The following is a 23,889-nucleotide window of genomic DNA, read 5'->3' as shown; positions in this document are numbered from 1 at the left end:
CCATACCATAATCAATCCTCCCCCGAAACCAGTAGTATTCAGGAAATTGCACTGAGCATATCTTTCATGTGGACGTCTGCATACACGGGGACCACGATCACAATGGTAGAGGCAGAATCTAGACTCATCTGTGAAGAGAACTCTTTCCCAATCAGCCTCTTCCCAATGGATATGCTCTCTCGCAAAATCCAAACGTGCCCTTCGATGGGCTGGGGTAAGAGCTGGGCCTCTTGCCGCGACACGAGGCCTTATATCATTATTCTCTGAGGCGATTTCTTATTGTCTGAGTGTTAATTTGCACCCCATGAGTTTGCTCAAGCTGATTTTGAAGGAGGCGAGCGGTTGCAAACCGTTGTCTCAACGAAGAAACTCTCAAGTAACGTTCTTGAATGGCAGTTGTTACCAGTGGTCTACCCTGTCCTGGTTTTCGGACATTCATACCTGTCTCCCTGAATCGCTGCAACATTCTGGACACACTTGTATGGGAAACTCCAAACCTTTCTGCAATTCTTGTGTATGTCCACCCTTCTCCACGCAAAACTACCGCTTGGGCACATTCCTCTTGGGTCAAATTGCGTGTTTCGCGTTGCATAGCGATCGAGTGTAGAAAATCAAACGAAAGAAAAACTATTGAGCACTAGAATTGATCGAGAACAACTGATTTCAGAATGGAGCCAATACATTCAAAATCTGATAATCTCATCTTTTTTTTATTCCTGCTGGGAAAAAACATCTGTATTAAAGAAAAACGTTGAAAGTGGATAACATATGCATGCATAATTCTGATAAAAAATAATTATCATTGAGAACACCTTCAGTTCTAGAATAGATTTGAAATTTCCATAATGTGCGTTAATTTTTTTGCGCAGTGTACATATCATTTTACCAATAGCGTAGTTCCGATTTTACGGGATTCGGATTATCCATACAATACTGTATATATATATTTTAGTTCCCTAACTTTTGAAGAGCAGTTTATTTTTGAAATGGTTTGAAAATGATAAAAAACATATTATCGCCCACTTAGGTTCCCATTAAAAAAAAAATTCCTGTAGCTTCGAAAATGAAAGTGCTGGAAAATTCCGATAGCGCTGTAGCTCAGTCAACGTAGATGACGCAACGACTTGCAGTTTTTGGCTTTTTCTGTTAAGGAGAGTACGATATGAGATTCTACTCTATGTCTAATAATTTAGGAGTTGCAATGCTAAATAATTGAAATCTGGTGAGCTGAACAAATCCTTAAATAAAAATATCACACTCATTAATTAAAACATAAAAAATTTCATAAAACTTTTATTGCATTTATCGAAATCATTTATGTATTCAATTTTTAGTTCCGAAATATATTAAAATCGATATGTTGATCAGAATTTGAAAATTTTACGGATCCCGCGGTAAATTTACAACAATCCGAAATGTATTCATTTCAATTACACATAAAATTGTAAACTTAATCATAAATATGTATTATCAAAGAAAAGTGAGCGTATAATTAACTTCTGACTTCATTACTCCCCATCACCATTCATTGAAGATGAAATTACTATCAAGATTATATTAATAGAAATTATCTGAAATGAAACGGAATATTCCAGTATCGGAAACTATTCTATCGACCTCTTAGACAACGTTTGCTTGCTAATTAATTAATAATGATGTTTTCAAATGAAAAAATTCAATAACCAATTAATATAAGTACATTTAAAAACAACTTCAATATTTTTTAATAAAAGGAGTATATTACGATAAAAAGGGCAATAACACTTACCTCAATCACAGCCGTGTAACCATACACAGAATGGTCGTAAATGTAGTCGCTACATTTTTGAGTTTGGTTGTCCAATATCACTTTACATTCTGAATATTTTTCATTCGCAGAATCATATGGATAATATTGTTTGAAAAAACTTTCATTTTGATGATAGAGGGCATCTTTAGTCTCGAAAGGAAGTCGACACCTGAAATTTGTTTTGTCAAAATACTTTCGAAATAATATTCAAGTACTGTTGCGAATTAAAATCAGTTTTCACTCATAAATCATCTATCAATTTTAAACCATCGTTCAAAGGGATTTACATATGTGAGGTACCACTTTCGCATTTATGATTCTGGTGTTATACCAATTTATGGAATTTTGTTTTCTCAATAATTTAAAAATTACACATTTCGAAATCAAATCAAGAAACCATTCGTGAAATAATGAAGCTAATGTTGACGCGAAATTTCCTCATTGAAAGAGATTTTTTTTATTTAATTTTGAATTTGACGAATATATTTGTGAAGCTTCACGTGCTTCTAGGGTGCTTCTTTATGATATGCTTATATGTATTCAAGGAGGGCAATTCTGAAAGTCTTTTTAAGAATAAAACTTCATATAAATGTATATCGTAAACGACTAACTTTTGAGATACAGGGTGGTAAAGTTTCCAGAATATAAATAATTTTTTTAATCACAATTTTGCAGATATTCCTATGATATTTGGTAGGTACACGTTGTCACTGGCTTCAAGATACATTTTCTGGTGTACAAAGAATTTTATTATTATTACAATTGGCGTCTAAATAGGTTTTGAATAGAATATTTTTGGAGAAAAAGATGGTACGTTACTGTTCTTCCTCAAATTCATATTATTTATAATACAAGGCAGCAGGCATTGATATTCTTCCACGAGGTCAAAATTGATAAGCAAGTCTTGAAGTAGCGAGTTTTTCAATATACGAGTCAATATATGAGTCTTCTGTAAGAGTATTTATACTTTATTTTCTTTAATTCACTGGATTCCTATTGAAATTAATGGAGTATTTTCAAAAATATCGTTTAGTGATTTTTGCTTTGTAAAATTTTGGTTGGCAGAACTGTTTTCTGCATAACAAATATGACAGATGATAGATAAATACATGACAAGAGAGTTCCGAGGACCAATAAACAATAATGAAATATAACTATGAAATGTGTGTGAAACTGAGATATTCCCGCAAGATTTTAATCTACAAGGTATGGCAGAATGAACGGATTTGCCACAGAATTAGAGAAAAATTATTTTTGGAATTCTCATTCATTTCTAAACAAATTTGATCACTTGATTTCACTTTGTCCAGCGCGTGGTTTTCCCCTAAAAAATAAAAATCGAGGGACAAATTGCTAAAAGTTTCATGGGTGGATTTTTGTATGGAGAAATCATGTTTTTTTTAAGGTATTCAGTTTCGTTCAGGTAATATTAAATGATAATTAATTCTAAATGTAAAAAAATGTATAATGTGTATAAAAAATTATTACCAAATCAGAATTTCATTGGGAATTTCAGATTGCAGCAAAAGAGTTTTGTTTTATTTTATGAAAGTAAGTTCACCGGTTAATTTTTCTGAATTTTTCGTATTTTGTAGAATATGACCTCCTGAACAAGAAAGTCAATCGGTGCAACTCAATCCTATATGACTATAGTTTTCGAGATACCGGGTGTCGAAGTTGGAAAGTGGCATTTCTTTAAAGTGACATTTCTCGTAGTAAAACATCTTAAATGAAACACTCTTGCGTGACAAATATTGCTCACCCATAAGGTAATAATTCTGAACTAGTATTCAATAAAAATTATTTTCAGATACAGGGTGAGTCAAACATTATTCAAAATGAAATTCATTTTGTTCATAATTCACCCTGTCATTGAAAAAGTCGTCTTTGGAATTTTCAAATATTTTGTCATTACTGTTAGTTCGAGTACCCCATTGTAATATCAAACAGTATTGGCTTTGCTATGATTAGTTCTTGATATACTTAGAGATATTCAGAGGGGCGACTGTTATTACAAAAGTTGTCAAAACAGGTTATATACAATGAAAATTTCATAAAGAGTAACGGTAAGAGACACTTTGGCATTTACTCATCGTTATTTTGTCATTGTATAATGACATTGTACAGGGTGACCCAAATTCGATGCTCACTTAGAAGATCTCAAGAATCTCAAGACTCAGAGAAAAAAATCTACAAGGACCCCCGATCTCTTTTTACGAAATAATAAGATATCAGAAATCAAATCATAGATATCTTGATTCGTTGTTGAGTTACAGGGCGTTTCTGAAAAATAACTGTATCAAAGATTTCGCTATATCTTGGTTTCTGTTCGAGATTTCCACATTTTTTTCAATCATTTTTATGGTTCATATGATACTCATAAGGGATCATAGATATAAGTCATTTTCCAAGAAACGCCCTGTAACTCAAGAACGAATCAATATTATCTGTTTTCTAATATCTGATTATTTCGAAAAAAGAGATCGGGGGTCTTTGAAGATTTTTCTCTGGGTTTTATAGTTCTTGAGATGCCCTTATTATTATTATTACATAACACTGTGTAACTCGAAAACTGGTCATAACAAAGCCAAAACTATTTGTCATTATAATAGTGTATACTCGAACTAAGAGTAATATGACAAAAAATTGTAAAATTCCACGGATGACTTTTTCAATTACTGGGTGAATTATGAACTAAACGAATTTCATTTTGAATGATGTTCGACTCGCCCCATATCTAACTATAATTTTTATTAAAAACCTCTCTGAAATTATTACCTCATGGGTAAGCAATATTTGTCGCGCAAGTGTTTCATTCAAGATGATTTTTCGAGAAATGCCACTTAAAAGAAATGTCATTTTCCAACTTCGACACCCTGTATCTCGAAAACTAGTCATATAGAATTGAGTTGGACCGATTGACACTCTTGTTCAGGAGGTCATATTCTACAACATGCGAAAAAATCAGAACAATTAACCAGTGACAAATCTTTCCATTAGGCTGCTGCCTATAGGTTTATTAAGTTATCGTACTCATCTAAGGATGTTCATTTATGTCTTGCAGCACCGCTATTTCAATTTCAGGTGTTTTGATAGTGCGAGGACTACCTTCTGTATTATTATTTTTTAACTATCTTTTGTTAAGTCGGCGATGAATATTCGAAGAGGTTAGGATATCTGGCAAGGCACGATTAGGATATTTTTCCAGCTTTCCTGATAAATGCATCTGGCTTCTATTGCATTGCCATCTGCGAGACCACTTCCGCATTGGTATAATTTCTCATTATTTACCTACTGATATTTGTAAATGCAGCGAAGAAGTAAATAATTTGTAAAGCACACTTAAAATCAAAAAAAGACGGACTGAGATAGGTTTGAAGCCAACAATTTACTTTATTTGTTTCTCATTAGTAAATGTGAGTTTCCAAAAACACAATATTAATCAAGAAAGTTTATTTTATCAAGTCACTAACTTGTAAAACTGACAGTTAACTTGCAAAATTTTTACAAGTTAGTAGTATTATTTACATTAGAAAATTTTGTTTTATCGTCATATAACGTATTTTCCCATATCTTCTACATCATTCATGTTTAAGGAGAGAATTTCGTCACATCGACAACATTCAAAAATCCCAAATATTGTTTCACAATTTTCGCCAGCAACCACTGGTCATCAGAAGCGTGTAAAAGAAATTGTTCAGCCTCTTCTTTACCTTGGCCTTTTTTGGCGTATAACGCTCATTTTTTCGTTTCAGAAACGCTATTATCTTTAGAAATCTGCAAATGACAACTAAACGTCATATTTTTCAATGAATTTTTTAAGGAAAACAAACCTGCGAACAGGGGCATTTTCATTCATTTCCAAGCAGCTTTTCAGCATAGACCATTTTGCCCATCAAGTATTAGGGCTGAATCTAGCTGATAGTTGATTCAAGTAGACCAACAAAACATCTTCAGTTACCCCAATCACACTATTTTTGTTTTGCCACTTTTTGAAGTCGTCGTATTCTCGCTCGTACCTTGAAGCTGATTTTGCAGGTAATAAACTTGAAGCTACACTACTGGCTGTCTCAATAATTTCTTTTGATACATTCATTCTCGCTTTCGCCAAAACAAATGTAAAGAAAAATAAACAGACATGTTCATGGCAACGCTTCCATAGCTTACATAGACTGATATAAATATATGTCTATGATAGCTTACGACATTTGAGACAAATTATTGAGATTTTTTTGGAATTCATCTAAACTTTTTACAAATGAGAAACAAATAAAATATAAAACAATACACGCAAGGTAACGGGTTTTACTGGCTCAATGAGGTAACTGACTCGCCTGCGGCTCGTCAATTATATCCTCCATTCGCCAGTAAAAACCCTCTTACCTTGCTAGTAATGTTATATACTATTTCGTTAACAACTATGGTTTTGACATTGACTTTTGTGTAAACTTAATTTATACTAAGCCAACTACATTTATGAATTAAAAGATTGTTATTCGGTATTGCGATATGAAGCAGTTTCATTATTTGTTTTTTTAACAAGAAATCTAACGACGAAAATGTATTTTTAGAAATCCCATTCGTTTTTTAACCAATTTAAACTCTCAATTTAATTTTAGAGGATACGCAAGTAATTTCAATCGAAATGACACTTAGCAAATTATCCCTGAAGTAAAACGATTTTTAATTTTTTATGAAAAAACCATGGACCGGACAAAGTAGAATCCAGAGATCAAATTTGTTTAGAAATAAACGTTCGACGTTCATATGCAGTTTTTCTTTAGAATGGCTATAGGAATCGCCTCCCCATCGACGGGAAAAAATAATCAAATTACCAGTCACATTTTCAAGAAAATTAGTGTGGATATTCAGATCTTGCAGTAACTCATTCCATTTTCTTTTAATATTTTTGAATTTTTTAAATTTCGCAGAAATTTAAATTGTTATTTCACCTCCAAATGGAGCATTTAATTCCGTCGAATTGGTCATTTTTAAATTATCCGGAAGACAACATTTCTAACGGACAGACGTATTTTGTCCATTGACGAATTTAACCGCAGCATTTCAGATACGAATCTATCCTGAAAATGTCGTTCAAATGTAACCATTATTAATTATTACAGAAATAAAAGTTTACGAATAATAGAGAAGAATCTATCGATAATTCAGAAGGTTTCCGGAATTTAATAAAATTTCGAAATGTAATCAGACAGGCCTGTATTATCGTAGAAGATAAAAGCGATTTATTGATTAAAATATAAAGCATGGAAATTTCTCTAAATAAGGTCAATAATTCATGGTTCAAGGTAATGTTTTATCTGAAATTTCACCTGAAACTGGGGTCGTGTCACAGTAAAATTGAAATTTCACTCTTGATAATTTTTAAAAATAAAATTACTTGATTTCAAAGTAGCGAAAAATTATTTATCAAATTTCATCAAGAAAATGTTAGTATTAAGATATATTTGAGAAGTCTTAGAAATACAAAATAAACTCAATATCAATAATCCTACCATAATATTTTAAATCTTCATTAATTAATATAATAAGTAACATTTTTCTCTAATACTATGATTTTTAATATTCAGCAATGAAATATTATAAGAGATTTAAAGCATTCAGTTGAAGGCAGAATCGAAATTCACTCACCTTTGATGAGGCTCTGCTATCAAAAAAACATTTGCCAATTTATGGAAAGCACACAAAATAGCCGGCAAGCATAAAAGAAAATATATCCTTTTCTGATACCTCCCAAAGTCCCCTAACACATGAATGACTTCTTCATACCCCATAATTTTTAAAAATTATATAATTCGGTACCTTCAGTTAGAAGAAAACATTTCATATATGAACTAGGAAAAAAATAAATATAGTGAAGTCCTGAATGAAAATGTTCTCGAATTTTATAGATCAGAGAATGTAAGAGAGGATTTTGGAAAATACCACTTCAAACAATCAGCATGGGTAACTTCATACACAACAAAATGTATAAAACTGATAGTGGCCAACAGAAACCTTGTCAATCAAAATTTTAAGTGAGGTTAGAACTGTTGATACATGTGTAAGGGAAAGTGACGTTTACTCAAAAGATGAAAACCATTGAACTGTAACTGATTATTTTGTTGAATGGCGCTGAACATTTTACTTAATAATAATCATCTGAAGTTTATAGGTATTGAAATATAAATAACACTCCTACAAGTATGCATATGGTACATTAATACAATAAAAGTATATGTTTATTCACCTCATAGCAAACAATTAAAAAAAAATTTTCAAATAAACTTTTATTTGACTCTATAAAGAAATTCATTGAAATATAATATCATTCATAATTTACAATTGTAATTTGTTATATAATTATTAGTATTCTGTTTTACCAGGTATTCTATGAATTTCTGTATCTGTCATTGAAATTTAACCTACAATTCTATAAAAAAATTTGTTTTTGTTATGCTTCATGCAAAACAATTTTTTTTATAATTTCTGCTCAATGTGAATAATTTTATGTTTTTTATTATGTCACAAAGAATTCTTCTGAAATATGAGAATGATTTATTTAAGGTAATAACAAAGTAACCGAAGGATATATTTGGGAAAAGATAATATTATATTGATAAGGACAATTTTTCAAATCTGATTGATTCCTTACGATTAATAATCAGTAACAACATGAGTTAATTTTCTTCAGGGATATTCTTCTAATAAGTTTTTGAAGTTGAGTAAAACATGATTACTATTTCACCATTTTCTATCGGAAAATTTATAGTATGGTGCCTGAAAGGGTGATTAGACTTCGTAACGAAGCCTAAACAGAAAAGAATCAGTATTCCTAACTTACACAAGATTTGAGTTCTAAGTTCAGAGGCCTAAGACAGTATAAAACAAAAAGAAATATACTCAACAGTTTGCTAAGTATTTTAATAAACCATTCAATAAGTTGGAAGACAGTGAATTAATCAGAAATGAATGAATAGGATGAAAGGAAAAAATTAAGATGTGTTCATAAAGAAAAATAAGAGAGCAACAAACAAATTTCAATAGATTTATCATCATTGATTTGTTTTATCAATCATTATCATTGTATCTTCAATGTACAATCTATTTTGATACTCATTCTTTTCCTATTTATTTTGGTCCATGTTTATTTATTCATTTATTTTGGTCCATGTTAATCTAATATCCATATTTAATCGTGGAAGTTTTGTCATTTGAGTTTTTGTTCATTATACTTAAGAACTAATAGGCCTGTAGAGTGACCTTACCAGGAGCCTTTTAAATCCTACTTCGGAGCGCTAATGTGTCTAACGTCTCTAAATCTAAACCTGAATGCCATACAACCACCCTTTAAGGTCTACAATAATCATTTATGTATGGAGAATCATCAGTAGACTTGGTCCTGACTTCAGTGATTCCATTTTTCTCTCTGAATCAAATTTTACATATGAAAAATAATAAAGATTAAAGAGTGTGAATGTCTAGGTACTGCCTTTACTGGAAAGAAATTTGATATTAAATTCAGTTTTATGAGTTTTTCATAATTGTTTGATTTCATATATTTATTCTGATATTCTGAGTGAAATTAGGCTTTTTTGGATTTAATTCCTCAAGAGAAATTGAATTTAAAATTAAATAATATTTTATCCATTGGAAATATATTTAATTAAAAATTTTTTTTCAGATTCTTCAACAGAAAAATAATCTCCTCATGCAAAAAACATATCATTATATCTTTGCTACTGCTGGTTTGCTTTTATGTTATATACATAGAAATTCTTTCATATATAATCAACAAAGGGTATTGGTTTGATATGAAGTGTTCAAATTCCTCCAAGTGCCTAAAAATTTTATTAGTAGCTGATCCACAAATAATTGAACATGAGGAAGTAGATATTTGGAACCGTTTACGCTTCATTACTAAATATGATTCTGACAGGTGAGTTTTCCTTTCTTTCAACAATTTAATATGCTTACCTGTTTTGTGTTGTTTGTGTCATATACAAAAGCTTTCAATATGTTCAAGCACACTTCATAATACTTAGGAAGAAAAATCTTGTATCCTTATTTCCATATGAGTGTAATTCATTCCAGTTATCTTAAGAGAACATATCACCAAGCTTTGAATTTTGTTCAACCTGATGTTACCATATTTTTGGGTGATTTAATGGATGAAGGATCTGTAGCAACTGATGAAGAATACAACGAGAATCTCATACGTTTTTTTAATATTTTTCCTAAGCAAGGTCATAATAAGGTAAAAATATAAATTCATGATTTTAATCTTCATATGAATGATGCTGAAAAATTACAAAATTTCCTAATTGCATAACCCTTTTATAAGAACATGCTTCCGAACTGAAGAAAGCTGGATAAATTTTGACTTTATCACTACATATCCTACTTTACAATCTATCCAAAACTTCTTTTAGTCATTTATAGCTTCTACTTTCCATATTACTATTAGTAAAAAATATTTGATGAGTGGGCCTTCTGTTGTTATTTTTCAATAGCTGTTTTTGAATCCATGAGCTTTGAGCTTTTGAAAAGTTATAAATCTGGATGAAAACATTAAACATTAAACATCATGAGATTCTACACATAAATAGTGAATATTTTCATTTTGTGGATTCAAATCTGCATAATATAATTAGAGTAGGAGCAGTGACGGCGCTAGAGGAGTCCAGTCGCCCCCGCCCTCTAAATTTTTGTCTTGAATTAGCAAAAAAATACAACATGAATTCAATTTAAACTTGATGGTCCTGAAGATCTTGGTACCCCAATCAAGAAAGCTGACGTCGCCACTATAAGTAAAAAAATTTTAACTTTCTCAAAAAATCCAACATAAACAAACTTGAAACTTGAATTTTCACAAAATTTTCGTTTCTGAGCGCTCATTCACTGAACAGATCACTCTTATCATTTCCTCACCATGTCTATAATTTTTTGTTTCGGAGATCGGTTTAGAGACGAGCGCTTGTTCATTCATACGCCATTCAAAGTTCTAAGGTCAATAGTTTCAATAGTTCCTGACTTCACCAAATGACTAGAACTGGAAAACAAATCAACAGATGACCCATTTTCAATTATGTAATTTGTAGTAATGCCTAGAAGAATTTTCAGTTCAGATGATGACTAAGTGAAACACAAGTTTTCCGAAATTTATTTCTTTTTAATCCGTATGAAATAATTCATTAGTTGCTTCCTACTAACTTCATTATTAAATTTTATAAAATGTTCAACTGGCTTGCTTATACTTGAAATTGTCATAGATCAGTGATTATTTCAAATTCATATTTAAATATAAGTTGAAGTTGATACAATTAATTTAAAAGAAGTTTTTCTGCTGAGTAGCAATTTCTTCTGGGTATCGAAATCCCTATATAATTGTATGTTCATGTTCAGATTGTAATTTCTAAATAGTTATTAGTAGTTTAGACTTTAGGTTCATTTCATTGTTTCTTAATTATCTCAATAGTAGGTATAGACAATACTAATAGTCCTACAGGTCTTGAAGAGGTGATGCTGCAGTAAATAATTGTGAAATTAATTAAATTCTAGTATGTTGCTTTGTAGTAATGGATCCTTGTTTTCGACCTCAAGTACCTTGTGGAAAAAATTATGAAGCCAAAAAGCCTCAAAATTTTTCAACTCTTTTTTTTTCCCTTATAACTTTTCCATTACTTATACCGAAAAATTTCAGACCTATTTTGTGGATTATTAAATCAGTTGATCATATTAGAAAATTGATTCTTTCAAACATTGATTTAGTTGCAATACCACAAAAAGTGTGTCAAAAGTTTTTTAAGAAAAATCCAAATCCTATCCAAAAAGAGGAAGACCTGTTTTTGTCAGGTGTGAAAGGAGCCTTGAGCACCATTTTCGAACATCTTGGGAACAGTGAGGGATGTCAGTTTTCCATGAAATAATTGCAAAAGTTGAATCAAGAAAACAATCGATGTTTCAGAGAAAATGTAAAAAAGTTCTGATGTAAAAATATGGAGACTTTATATTCACTAAAACTCTACAATGAAAGACTTTTTTGTTTGGAAAGCACTGGCAAAAAATAATTTCGAATAACAAAAAAAATAACAACAAGCAGAAAAGAAAACTTTGGGTTATGAAAGACCATTTTAGAGAATATTCACTCTAAAATATACATTATACATATAAACATTGTTGAGTACCTTCGAATGGATATTTTTTGGAAACTGCATGATTCGTTATTCCATAATCCCTACTAACAAAAGAACATCTATATCAGTACATTCTGAAGAAATTTATAATGAGAAAACTGGAGAAACATAGGTTCGGCTCTCCACTTTTTCCACAAGAAACTTGGCCTTATCACTACTGTCTGGATAACATACCACACATTCAACAATTTATTAAACCTTGAAGTACCTTCCAACTGGACTGAGAACTTCTAGAGAGAATTTTTCTTTTTTCATAGTTGACTAAGTTTTCTTCTTCATTATTCACTAGGAGATGCTTTGTCCAATTGATAATACAACTAAATCTGTATCTATAACATTATTTCATGCTTGTTATACTAGACTAGTATTTTAAACAAATTCCATTTCACCATTCTCTACATAATTAAAACATTTGACAACATTTTTTCAATCACTTAGCATATTGAGTTTTTAATCAATCATTGTGTTATTGGTGATTTGCTTATAATAAATAGATGTCTAAAAAATTCAATTCTGATATTATGTACTGGTGTCAAATTAATCTCATTTTCATAAAGGTTTATAGTTTTAGCAAACAATTCTAGTTTAATATAATTTCAAATTTTGCTTTTAATTATGCTGAAATAATATTCTCCCGTGTAATAACATTCAACTAATATTCATGTGTTTCTGAGAGAATAATAGTTTTCAATTCATGAAATGATTAATCTTCCAGCAAATTTGGTTACCAGGAGATAATGACATAGGAGGGGAAGGATTGGAAAGAGTAACTCCTCAGAAGATTAATCGATTTAAGACCCATTTCAAACAAGCTGATGTGATAAGTTTTCAGAAAGTGACATTTTTTAAAGTTAACTACCTTATCCATACTTTCCCTAAATATGAGAAGAGGAATTTTTATGATACGAATAAAATAAATGTTGTTTTAAGTCATGTGCCATTGATGTTTGTACCATCCGTATTTGTAGAAAAGGTGAGTTTTGATAAGGAACATTATTAAGACATAAATTGTGGTCATATCAAATGGAATGGAGAGTTGTTTCATAAAGTCAGGATTGGAGTATGAAAGAATTCCAACTTGGTTTTCGTATATTTTTAATTTCGCCACTCATCAGATTCTGCACCCAACAAATGACACAATTAAAAAGAGGAACTTGGCAATACATTCAGAAGGAAATTAACTTTTTTACTAATGTTTTAATTAAACACTGAAATGAATAAGTTACGGAAATATATTAATTGCCAGTACCTACCTATAACAGTTTCTCTTTAAGTAGAATCTTCGATATATCCATCTATTATTTGAAACACTATTAATATCCTCTGTTACTGTTTAAAAAGCATTGAAAAAACACTAGATGACACGTCTGCCTGATAAATAAAATAATAATGAATCATATATCTGGTTGATGTCTAATCTAGTTCTTCCATATGTAAAGGCTCAATATATACATATAAATGTTCATACTGAATGAATTTATTCTATATTAAGTATTCTACAGCAAAATTGATTCAATTATCAATATGATTCTCTCATTTAAATTACTTAATATTTCATTTTGGTTCACTCCATGACCTCCTATATTTTTTAGGTGATATCACATCTACAACCACAGGTGATATTTGCAGGTCATAAGCACAGAGCAATGATTATAAATACAAATGCTTTCCTCAGACAAGATCGCCATATTGTTCCTATAACTCCCGAAGACAACAAAGTGTTCAAATTTTCATTGGGTTCTACTGATATGTATGAGATTCTTGTTCCCACTTGTTCTTACCGTATGGGCACAGACAAAATAGGTTTTGGTTATGCAATAATTGGTGAGCAGAAATATTTGTGAAATATATTACTTTTTTACTTAAAATTTTGCAGAAAATGATGAATTGCAATACACTGTTCTATGGTCTCCGTCCAGGTTCCACCAACTTTGGAATTATATTTTAGTGTTGTTATTGTTATTAATATGTTGTATAATTGTGAAATTTTATAAATAATTTTTCAGTATTTTTTCTCTTTACTTGCTTTCTCATTTCAAATAAAAATCTGCCCCTTTGCCCGAAGGATGAAGGTGTTTAAATATTTAATGTTTTTTAAATAATCTGTTTTACAAAAACAAATAGTATTTTATGTAAGTAAATTTATTATATATTAATTTTGTAGCTGATATAACAAGAACTAGAGCTAGTATCATAAGGAAGACAGTTCTCACAATACTGCAATAATATTGATAAACATTTCTTTGAGTAACATTATTAAAGATCTGTATTCATCTTAATTCCAGTTTTAAACGATTCAATAAAATCTACCATCAATACATCCAGACGTACACATTTGATTAAATACAAAAACTTTCAATTAATTTATGTTTTCATAATTGAGTAATATTATTATAATCAATTCGATTTGTCGTAACTTGCTTCTTTTCTGTTTCAACTTAATCATTTTTAGGAATCCTTAAATTGTTCAGAAATTAATATAATGATTTTCCGTTCTATTCACTCAAATAATTTTTTCATTATTCCGGAATACAACTACTGTAACAATATTTGATTTGTTAACTTTGGATTGAAAATAAAAATTTTGTTTTTTGGGATGAAATATTTTTTGACCAATTGAAATTTGCTTAGATATTAATTACATAATTATAACAAGATGATAGAATCCAAAAGTTTCGTAAATAACTGTCGATTTCGAAATTCATAAACACGTGTTTCTATCATTATTCAAAATCAATATTAAATTGTGATAATTCTGAAATATCCTGTCAATATTCAGATTAATGGGCTTTAATATTTGCGATCTCGTGAATAATAATGTTTGATATGACGGCAGTATTATGTAAATACAAATACTATTATTCAGCTAATTAATATCACAATTCGGTTCTAAATTCCGAGAAATTTTTAATAAACTGTAGGTATAACTTAAGTAATTTCCAACAAGGTTTTATATTTTTCAGAATATTTAAAATTGACTGACAATCATTTTTTCATATTCTATATATTCCTTAATCATTTTAAATTTATTCAGATATTGATATTGATTGATATATAATCAAAAATATTGTACCTACATGGTGGAAAGTAATACAGCATAAAATAGATTAAATATAACAGTTAAGTATTACTATTGATCTTTTTTTAAAGTTAATTGATAAATAAATAAAAGGAAATTTTTCAGCACATTCCAATCCTTGTGGTTTGTGTCTTTATTGTCTCACGATTCACTATTAAAATATTAAATAAATTGATTTAATAATGGGTAATTATAATTTCTCAAGCAAAATAATTGATTATATGAGCTTAAAATAGATGTAATGAAGTTTGTTCTGAATGCATTAAGTATATTCTATTTGCAGTCCTCTAAATAGTGTTTTTTTATTGATTATCAATATTCAATGAACTGAAAATAATTAATAATTTTCATAAAACACCTACTAATAAATAATCTTAAAATATCATTCGGATATGTGATGAAATATTTGTACATCAAGTGGAAAGTTTTTTGGATATTTCAATTGAAAAAATTCATTTTCTTAATTCCTTCTTTCATGCATTGACTAATATAAAGAATTTGAATTTTTATGAGAGGTTATATTAAATTTATTACGTGCTTTCTTCAATTTTTGAATAATTGCAAATCCAATTTTATTGTTAATTCGCCAGATTCAGCTTGACGGAGTAGTAATTTCTTTATCAGTGGCCCAGTTGCATTTTCAGTTTCACTCAAAATGTCCAAAATTCTTAACTCGCAGCGACCCAGACAAACTGCAAAGTATATATTTCATTAATAAATTAATGTCCATGAATATTTATATTTTTGAAAATTTTCAAGAGTTTACATTGCTTTAATCATATCATTTCATCACAAGTGTTTTTTTTTTCAAATTTCACAATAGATAAAATATGGAATAAGAATAAGACAGTGTATTGACTCAATTAAAAATGCGTATTCGTGGTATAGTGTATTCAAAAGCTGTGGATCTTTGTTAGATCTGAAAATAAATCATTGACATTTCTCTTTCATGCATTTCTTGAGTTGGTGGAAAAAATGAAATTTCCACCCAAAAGTTTTCTTCTGATTACTACTTCAAACACCATAAGTCACATACTTGTAATAAGTACACTGCGCAAAAAACTTAACGCACATTCTGAAAATCTCAATTTTAATGAAAGTTAACTCTACATTGACTTTATAATTTATTTTTTATGTTCTCTCTGGAAGGTTTTGAACGAAACAAGCCACATTAAATGGAATAAAAATTCAGGATTTCAACGAATCTTATATGAAAGAAGAGAAATAAACAATTTTCAAAATACTGGAATGCTGATAAGTGATTTAATACTTGGTATTTCCACCCCTTGCGTTAATTACAGCTCGGCAACGACGGTTCATACTCAAAATGAGTGATCTTAAAATGTTCTGATCTAATCCTTCCCAGATTTCTCTGATTCCTAAGTCATTAAGAGTAGCTGGATGATTTTCTGAACTTCTCAGCCTTCTATTGAGGTTGTCCCAAACCTGCTCAATCGGATTGAGATCTGGACTTCTTGCTGGCCATTCCATTCGAGAGACTTCAACCTCTTCAAGGTACTCCTGGACGATGCGCGCACGATGGGGTCTGGCATTATCGTCCATAAAAATGAAATTTTCACCAATGTATGGGGCAAATGGCACTACATGCTCTTCAAGAATGTTCCTTATATACCTATCAGCATTCATAGCTCCATTATCAACGACCACTAGGTCTGTGCGAGCAGTCAAAGATATTCCACCCCATACCATAATCGATCCTCCCCTGAAACCAGTAGTATTCAGGAAATTGCACTGAGCATATCTTTCATGTGGACGTCTGTATACAAGGGAACGTCGATCACAATGGTAGAGGCAGGATCTAGACTCACCTGTGAAAAGAACTCTTTCCCAATCAGCCTCTTCCCAATGGATATGCTGTCTCGCGAAATCCAAACGCGCCCTTCGATAGGCTGGGGTAAGAGCTAGGCCTCTTGCTGCGACACGAGGCCTTAAATCATATTCTCTGAGGCGATTTCTTATTTTCTGAGTGCTAATTTGCACCCCATGAGTTTGCTCAAGCTGATTTTGAAGGAGGCGAGCGGTTGCAAACCGTTGTCTCAACGAAGAAACTCTCAAGTTTCGTTCTTGAATGGCAGTTAATTGTTACCCGTGGTCTACCCTGTCCTCATTTTCGGACATTCATACCTGTCCCCCTGAATCGCTGCAACATTCTGGACACACTTGTATGGGACTCTCCAAACCTTTCTGCAATTCTTGTGTATGTCCACCCTTCTTCTCGCAAAACTACCGCTTGGGCACATTCCTCTTGGGTCAAATTGCGTGTTTCGCGTTGCATAGCGATCGAGTGTAGAAAATCAAACGAAAGAAAAACTATTGATCACTAGAATTGATCGAGAACAACTGATTTCAGAATGAAGCCAATACATTCAAAATCTGATAATCTCATCTTTTTTATTCCTGCTGGAAAAAAACATCTGTATTGAAGAAAAACGTTGAAAGTGGATAACATATGCATGCATGATTCTGATAAAAATAATTATCATTGAGAACACCTTCAGTTGTAAAATAAATTTGAGATTTCCATAATGTGCGTTAATTTTTTTACGCAGTGTAATTACAAAAAGAATAAAAATTTAGTTTCAGTAATTTATAAGAAAAAACATACCATCTGGAGTGTATGCACTAAGTTCAAAAACTTCGAAAGTAACTACTTCTTCATAAATATTTTTCAGATGGAACTGCATAGGATTATTCCAAAACAGCAAGGACACGGGGGGATTTCCATTAGCTGAACATGAAGTAGATTCCTTTGCTATATCTGTTCGTTGTTCTTGATCGCCGAGTGTAACTTTGCAGAATATATTGTCCACATGATTTTTTCCTATAATTTTTTTTGTAGAGTTTCAACTTCAATATTATTGATAGATTAACGTTCAAATTTCCATCACAAAATTTAGGTAGATACTTACAAATACTCTCTAACAATTAATCCAAATCGAATAATTGCCTGATCTTAACATTTGTGAATTCCTACCTTTTCTTTTCAATGATTTATACTTGTTGTATCTCCAAGCAGTTAAATTTAGTTCCATAGCTTCTAATATTGTTACACACAGAACTACACCAATTCCATTAACTAAAATATTCAGTATGATTATTGCTTACCCGATGAAACAAAATTTTGTCCCCTCTGCACAACGATAAGTAGACGTCCACACGCTGGTCCTATATGAACTTCTACACATACACAAAAGCAATAAATGAGTAATCTATGACATGTGGACAAAAGCAAATTGAACAATTTTATAATATATGAATGATCATGATAGACAATTATTAATTATGGTTGAATTCCCACAAAAGATACAAACCAATCAAATAATTTTTGAAATATTCTTATTTAATTACTAAATTATGCACTAGATCCAATAAATGTTCAGGGACAATTTTGAAGACTAAATATCGAATTAAAAAAAAATCAATAAGAGAAAACAAATTATTATTAAAATAAATCATCATAAATCATTCATGGTTTTGCACTCAAATACAACATTGCAAAAAGCAAGCTCCAGAGTTTAATTGAATTTCGCCAGAAGATTTTTATGAATGTATGACATCAACAGGGTACAATAATGAATAAAAACGTACTTTAGGTATAATGAAATAGTGAACATATTTATAAATAATTTCTCTATATTTCAACTTACTTGTCTTAGATTTCGTATTATTGAGCTCGAATATTTTTGTATATATCAGCCTAGCAGCATCTATATTTTTGGTCCATAAGCTGCATTCATTCACTGTAGGTGCTAATAGTAGAAAAGATAGTTTAGTTGATTCATCTGTTACATTTAATACTCGATTAGAGTCTGTGTTCTTGTCTACGTTATCTGCACTATTCACACTCACTGATAAGTGTTGTATCAAAACAGGCTAAAATTAAATAACAATACTATACTAGGGTTACATATACTTAACAAATCTGGAGAGGCTGGTCTACAGCACCTCTCTAAGATATTTCAATTAGTACATCTAAAAATTTTAAAAACAGTGAGTTCTACACAAAAGTTTATTGTATAGTCGCATTAATAAATTTAACAAGTTTTTGTTTCATAGTTTGTCAGTATTGAATACTTGGAGCTCTCTAAGCTATTTCAATTAGTACAACTGAAAATTTTAAAAACAGTGAATTCTACACGAAATTTTATTGTAGTCGCATTAATAAATTTAATAATTTTTTGTTTCATAGTTTGTCAGTATTGAATATTCGAATTTGATAACGCACATGTATTGGTTTTCAATCTAATTTGTCAGAAACTCTGAAGTAGCCGAATTTTCATTTCGAACAATTCCATTAAATTTTCTTTTTCATTGGAAATACGAATGAACAAAAGTTAGATCCTTCTATAAGATTCTGAGATTTGATTTAGTTCAGTAAAATAGTGGGTGCCATCTCAAATTAAATAAATTCTTGAGTGTATGTTTTGGAAGTACAAAATACAACAAAATAAAATTATTGCCAGAAAGTCAGAATAATGAGCCTCAGAAAAGGGGTTAAAATTCTGCTGAAATATAAATTTTTTAATATGAGTCAGGAATTAACAATTTCAAACCATCTATGAGCTAGCAGTTAAGCTATGAACAACCATTATACAGTTTAAATTTCTCTAAATAAATCAGGATGGATATGTGTTCATCAATCCTACTTCTCTGAATTTCATTAATATTTTAATTGACTAAAGTTATAATTTTAAATTGAACTAAGATAAATATTTATTCTTACCTGTTTATAGAGCTTATAGCTATTGTTAGAATTCTTGGGAAATGAAAATTGTACATTAGATGCTTTACTAGGTTGGACTAACATAAACATGTCATTGAATAAAAATGCAATAAGCTCTTTACCACTCTTTAACTGAAAAAAAAAATGAAATTCAACACATTATTCAATATTCCATCCATTCAATATGAACAAATTTTGTAGAACTTACTTTACTAACAACACCAAAGTGTAGTAATTTTCTTGGACCTAGTTTGTTTGTGTTACTATTGAACATAAGATTCAAATCATTTTGTACATTTTTCTGTAACCAGTCCATTCTGTCTAGATTTTCTTTCACTCTTATGTTCTCATTTATGCAATTCAAAAAATCTTCTGCTACTTGTAACGCTTCTTTGAGTCGTGCATAATCTATAGTAGAATATTATAGATTTAAAAACCGAAGTATTTCATTGATTAATTTAAAAAAATATGGTTAGGATGCACCTTCAATGACTAATAATGAAAAATATTCAATACCTTTGTGATTTTCATTGGTATTCTCCAAAATTTTTCCAATAATTAGGGGATACTTTGTTATTCTTTGCATTGGTTTGATCAAGAATGAAGATAATGGCATTCCTTTAACTGAAGGATCTAATTGCGCTTTTTTAAGGAAATATTTGAAAGCTGTACAATTTTCCAGTAAATTCTGTAGTAATTTTGCGCCATCTAATTCACTGGTACAAAATGAAATGTACGGAGTGAATCGGGGTAACTGTAAAAATAAAGTATTTATAGTATAATAAACAGAAGAAATTAGAATATTTCGAGACTAATCCTATAAACAATGATTTCTTAACTCTATGAGAAATACATTATTGCTCTTACATGTAAAAGGATAATGTCACCAATAACATCAGCACCTTGGTTTAGTCTTCTTGATAAATCCTTCATAAAGTCTTCATTACATTTGAGGATCTCATCCCAATTCAAAAATATTTGACTAATATCTTTATTTGAGATTACTTTATTTTTCTTCAATGGCTGCTCAAACACTCTACATACAATTGCTAAATCTTCAACGTATACTCTTTCTGTATCAATCAATTCTCTTATACATTCCTGTCTCTGATTTGCTCCGAGCAAAGGAGCTATATGTTTCATGAAAAAATTCAATTCAGGTAAATGTCTTCATCCAAAATGTCAAAAAAATAATAATAAATCAGTTCATTATTCATCATAAATCATTCTGTGTAATTAAAATCTTCAACGAATTTATTAGAGAAACTGGACCGATCTGGTTAAGATTTTATAGTGAAAGAAAGAGACAAACATAAAGAAAGAACAAAAAGGAAGAAAAAAGGTTGACAGGATGGACAAGGGATGAGAAGTATATTCCTTAATTTTGAGTTTCAAGCAAATGTCTTTTTTTTTCAACGCACTGAGGCTTGAGCTAATGTCAAAGATTCTCAGCCTCAATAGACCATCTATGAGATATAATAAGAAAAAAATCTCTAGTATACTTTTCATCTATGGGATGGTAAATGAAATCATAAGACGGATATTTAGATAGTGTATATCAAATAGGTTGTGGTGGCTTCTCATAAAGCTCCACATAGCAACAATAAACACAGCACTCGGTGGCCTAGAGGTTAAGAGTGTACACTCACTCATCGAGATGCGACAAGGTGCCGGGTTCGAGTCCCGGCGGCTCCCGATAATAATAAATTCCCCAAGCGTCTGTGACACGGCACACACAAATATACCAAAGTCACACTGATGAGTCCGGTGTTTGTGCCAGGGACGAAACACATAAGTAGGCATATGTGAAATCCTACATTGGTGACCCCGACGTGATGGGAATGACCGTCTTAACGTTGTGTCCTGGAAAGCAGAAGGTTGATGCATAGCTCCCATATATCTGAATTTCCAACGAAACTCTAGACGCCCATTCCTATAACGTGCAATACGTACTCCTTGGTCTGCCGCGGTATAGCGGACCTGAATAGGCGGCATTCACCGTCCGCACGATGCCGCGAGGTGCAGCTCTGATTAGACGGTAATGACCCGGCTGCACCGATGACCTCGTAACACGCATAAGTTTCGTTCCTCCATCATTGGGGAGGGAGTCATGTGGCGGCTTCTCATAAAGCTCCACATAGCAACAATAAACACAGCACTCGGTGGCCTAGAGGTTAAGAGTGTAGACTCACTCATCGAGATGCGACAAGGTGCCGGGTTCGAGTCCCGGCGGCTCCCGATAATAATAAATTCCCCAAGCGTCTGTGACACGGCACACACAAATATACCAATGTCACACTGATGAGTCCGGTGTGTGTGCCAGGGACGAAACACATAAGTAGGCATATGTGAAATCCTACATTGGTGACCCCGACGTGATGGGAATGGCCGTCTTAACGATGTGTCCTGGAAAGCAGAAGGTTGATGCATAGCTCCCATATATCTGCAATTTCCAACGAAACTCTAGACTCCCATTCCCATGACGTGCAATACGTAATAATGATATTAAAGAGAATATCTTCGAAATTCTCAATTGAATTTAAATTGATATTAGTATGTATTCTTTCATTTTTGAAATGTTTTTGTGTCCGTTGTGATAGAACAAGTCCATCTCTAATGCTTATTTTGTATTGATTGTACGTAATTATTCTGTCCGAGAATTAATTATGAATTAATATTACTATCAGTTAGGATTTTCAAACTGTCAAATTCAATAAAAATGTATGTATATTGAAACGTTAAAATAGATCTGTTCATGAGCGAGTCACAAAATTAAATAGACAAATTTACTTCGAAGTCCATTTAATGATGAACAATTACATAAGTATTCGATTTAAAAGATGATTATAGAATTAATATGTTTCATTCATTTTCAATATCTAACAGATCTTAAAATAACAACATATGACAATAACATATGACATAAATAAAAAGGGGGATGCTTCGTAGGGTGGATTCATAAATTGTAAGTTATAATGTAAAATGAAATAATCTTATCTTACCATTTAAACACCCACCCTACCAAACACTGAAAGATAAAACAGTATAACAATTATCATAAAAATCTTGAAACAACAACTATATGTACTAAATCAAAATTGTTTCAAGTAAATACAATAATATAAATTAAAATTAAATGAGCAAAATAATAATATAATACTATAGTGAAATGGAATTGATTTCAATATCATTGTTAACATCATAAATAATTTTTTGATAAGGAGTAAAGGTTTCATGAAGACATGTTTGAGTTAATATATATGTCAGTTTTTCAATTTTAATATTTTTCAATCTGAATATCATCAAATTCCTATTACAATAATCGTTGAATTTTTCTTTGGAATGGGTAATAAGTATCGTGAAGACTGAATAAATATAAAAGAAAAATCACAAGATTAATTGAAAAGATCTAACCATTTAATACTTTCTGTTTAAATAACGCTGTTATTTATTATAATATTCTAAGAATTACTTCTCCAATAACAATGAATTATTATAACATGGCAACTCAAACACATTCATAAGAACCCAATTTTCAATTGTATGCTTCTCTCTAAACGTCCAATAGATCAAGTTAACTAAGATTTCTCTAAAAGTTCCTAACTATTCAGCATCACAAGGTAGGATGGGTGCATGGTGCCGTTCCTAGAAATAATGATATAATTTAATAAAAACTAATAATAAACTCATATTTTCTTTTTTCTCCATATAAGCACTTATAGCATCATAACCCGAATTGAATAAAGCAATATAATAACACTAAATTTTTTTGGTACTGAATTCCTGTAGATAATCTACATCAACCTATTCTATTTTTGCCAAATGTATTTCTTAAGAAATGATAATGAAAAAGAAATCAAAAAAAGTTCATCATTTGACCATTATACAGCGTGCCAAAAAAGTGATACAACAAGAACATAATTCTTGTACGGATAATTATTGGGAATCCTCGCACTCTTCTATTTTTATTTTTAAGAGCAAGTTATGTTATGTATTTTTTAATTTGATATTTTTCACTCCCCCACAATTTTTTTTTTTAATGGTAATATCTATATGGATTATGATATACCAAATGAAAGGCCAT

At 30.9% G+C, this 23,889-nt stretch overlaps 3 protein-coding genes across 9 annotated transcripts in view; 1 reads left to right on the top strand and 2 right to left on the bottom strand.

Moving 5' to 3' along the window:
* LOC123673975 (organic cation transporter protein) overlaps positions 1 to 7,843 on the bottom strand; it is a 29,096-nt gene extending 21,253 nt beyond the window's left edge. Inside the window, exons 1-2 of the mRNA XM_045608772.1 lie at positions 7,439 to 7,843; positions 1,769 to 1,958 (exon numbers count right to left, since the gene is read on the bottom strand). Of these exons, the coding sequence (XP_045464728.1) occupies positions 1,769 to 1,958; positions 7,439 to 7,581 (333 nt within the window). The 5' untranslated portion in view covers positions 7,582 to 7,843. The remainder of the gene's footprint in view (positions 1 to 1,768; positions 1,959 to 7,438) is intronic.
* LOC123673976 (uncharacterized protein C630.12) lies at positions 1,116 to 13,990 on the top strand. 3 transcript variants are annotated; one of them, XR_006746566.1, is made up of 7 exons: positions 8,215 to 8,353; positions 9,471 to 9,725; positions 9,881 to 10,043; positions 12,698 to 12,955; positions 13,575 to 13,598; positions 13,658 to 13,806; positions 13,859 to 13,990. XR_006746566.1 is itself a non-coding variant. In XM_045608774.1 (6 exons), the coding sequence occupies exons 2-6, from the start codon at positions 9,601 to 9,603 to the stop codon at positions 13,978 to 13,980; spliced, it is 900 nt and encodes a 299-aa protein (XP_045464730.1). In that variant the 5' UTR covers positions 1,116 to 1,222; positions 9,471 to 9,600; the 3' UTR covers positions 13,981 to 13,990. The 3 variants fall into 3 exon arrangements, 2 of the variants coding, with proteins under 2 accessions (XP_045464730.1, XP_045464729.1); XM_045608774.1 differs by lacking the exon at positions 8,215 to 8,353 and adding an exon at positions 1,116 to 1,222 and having other exon boundaries at positions 13,575 to 13,806; XM_045608773.1 differs by having other exon boundaries at positions 13,575 to 13,806.
* Positions 13,991 to 14,108: 118 nt separating this feature from the next.
* LOC123673974 (intersectin-1) overlaps positions 14,109 to 23,889 on the bottom strand; it is a 34,813-nt gene continuing 25,032 nt past the window's right edge. For 3 of the 5 annotated variants that reach the window (XM_045608767.1, XM_045608770.1, XM_045608768.1), the window contains 8 exons: positions 20,673 to 20,935; positions 20,322 to 20,559; positions 20,014 to 20,213; positions 19,806 to 19,937; positions 18,730 to 18,955; positions 18,057 to 18,158; positions 17,688 to 17,903; positions 14,109 to 15,753 (listed from right to left, as the gene is read on the bottom strand). In XM_045608767.1, the coding sequence (XP_045464723.1) occupies positions 15,605 to 15,753; positions 17,688 to 17,903; positions 18,057 to 18,158; positions 18,730 to 18,955; positions 19,806 to 19,937; positions 20,014 to 20,213; positions 20,322 to 20,559; positions 20,673 to 20,935 (1,526 nt within the window). In that variant the 3' untranslated portion in view covers positions 14,109 to 15,604. Of the gene's footprint in view, positions 15,754 to 17,687; positions 17,904 to 18,056; positions 18,159 to 18,187; positions 18,260 to 18,729; positions 18,956 to 19,805; positions 19,938 to 20,013; positions 20,214 to 20,321; positions 20,560 to 20,672; positions 20,936 to 23,889 lie in introns of all 5 variants that reach the window. The other 2 variants (XM_045608769.1, XM_045608771.1) reach the window with 1 other exon arrangement.

This window comes from Harmonia axyridis, chromosome 2, assembly GCF_914767665.1.
Source record: "Harmonia axyridis chromosome 2, icHarAxyr1.1, whole genome shotgun sequence".
Lineage (NCBI taxonomy): Eukaryota > Metazoa > Arthropoda > Insecta > Coleoptera > Coccinellidae > Harmonia > Harmonia axyridis.
Note: the sequence above shows the minus strand (reverse complement) of the source record. Positions and strands in the feature narration are given on the sequence as shown.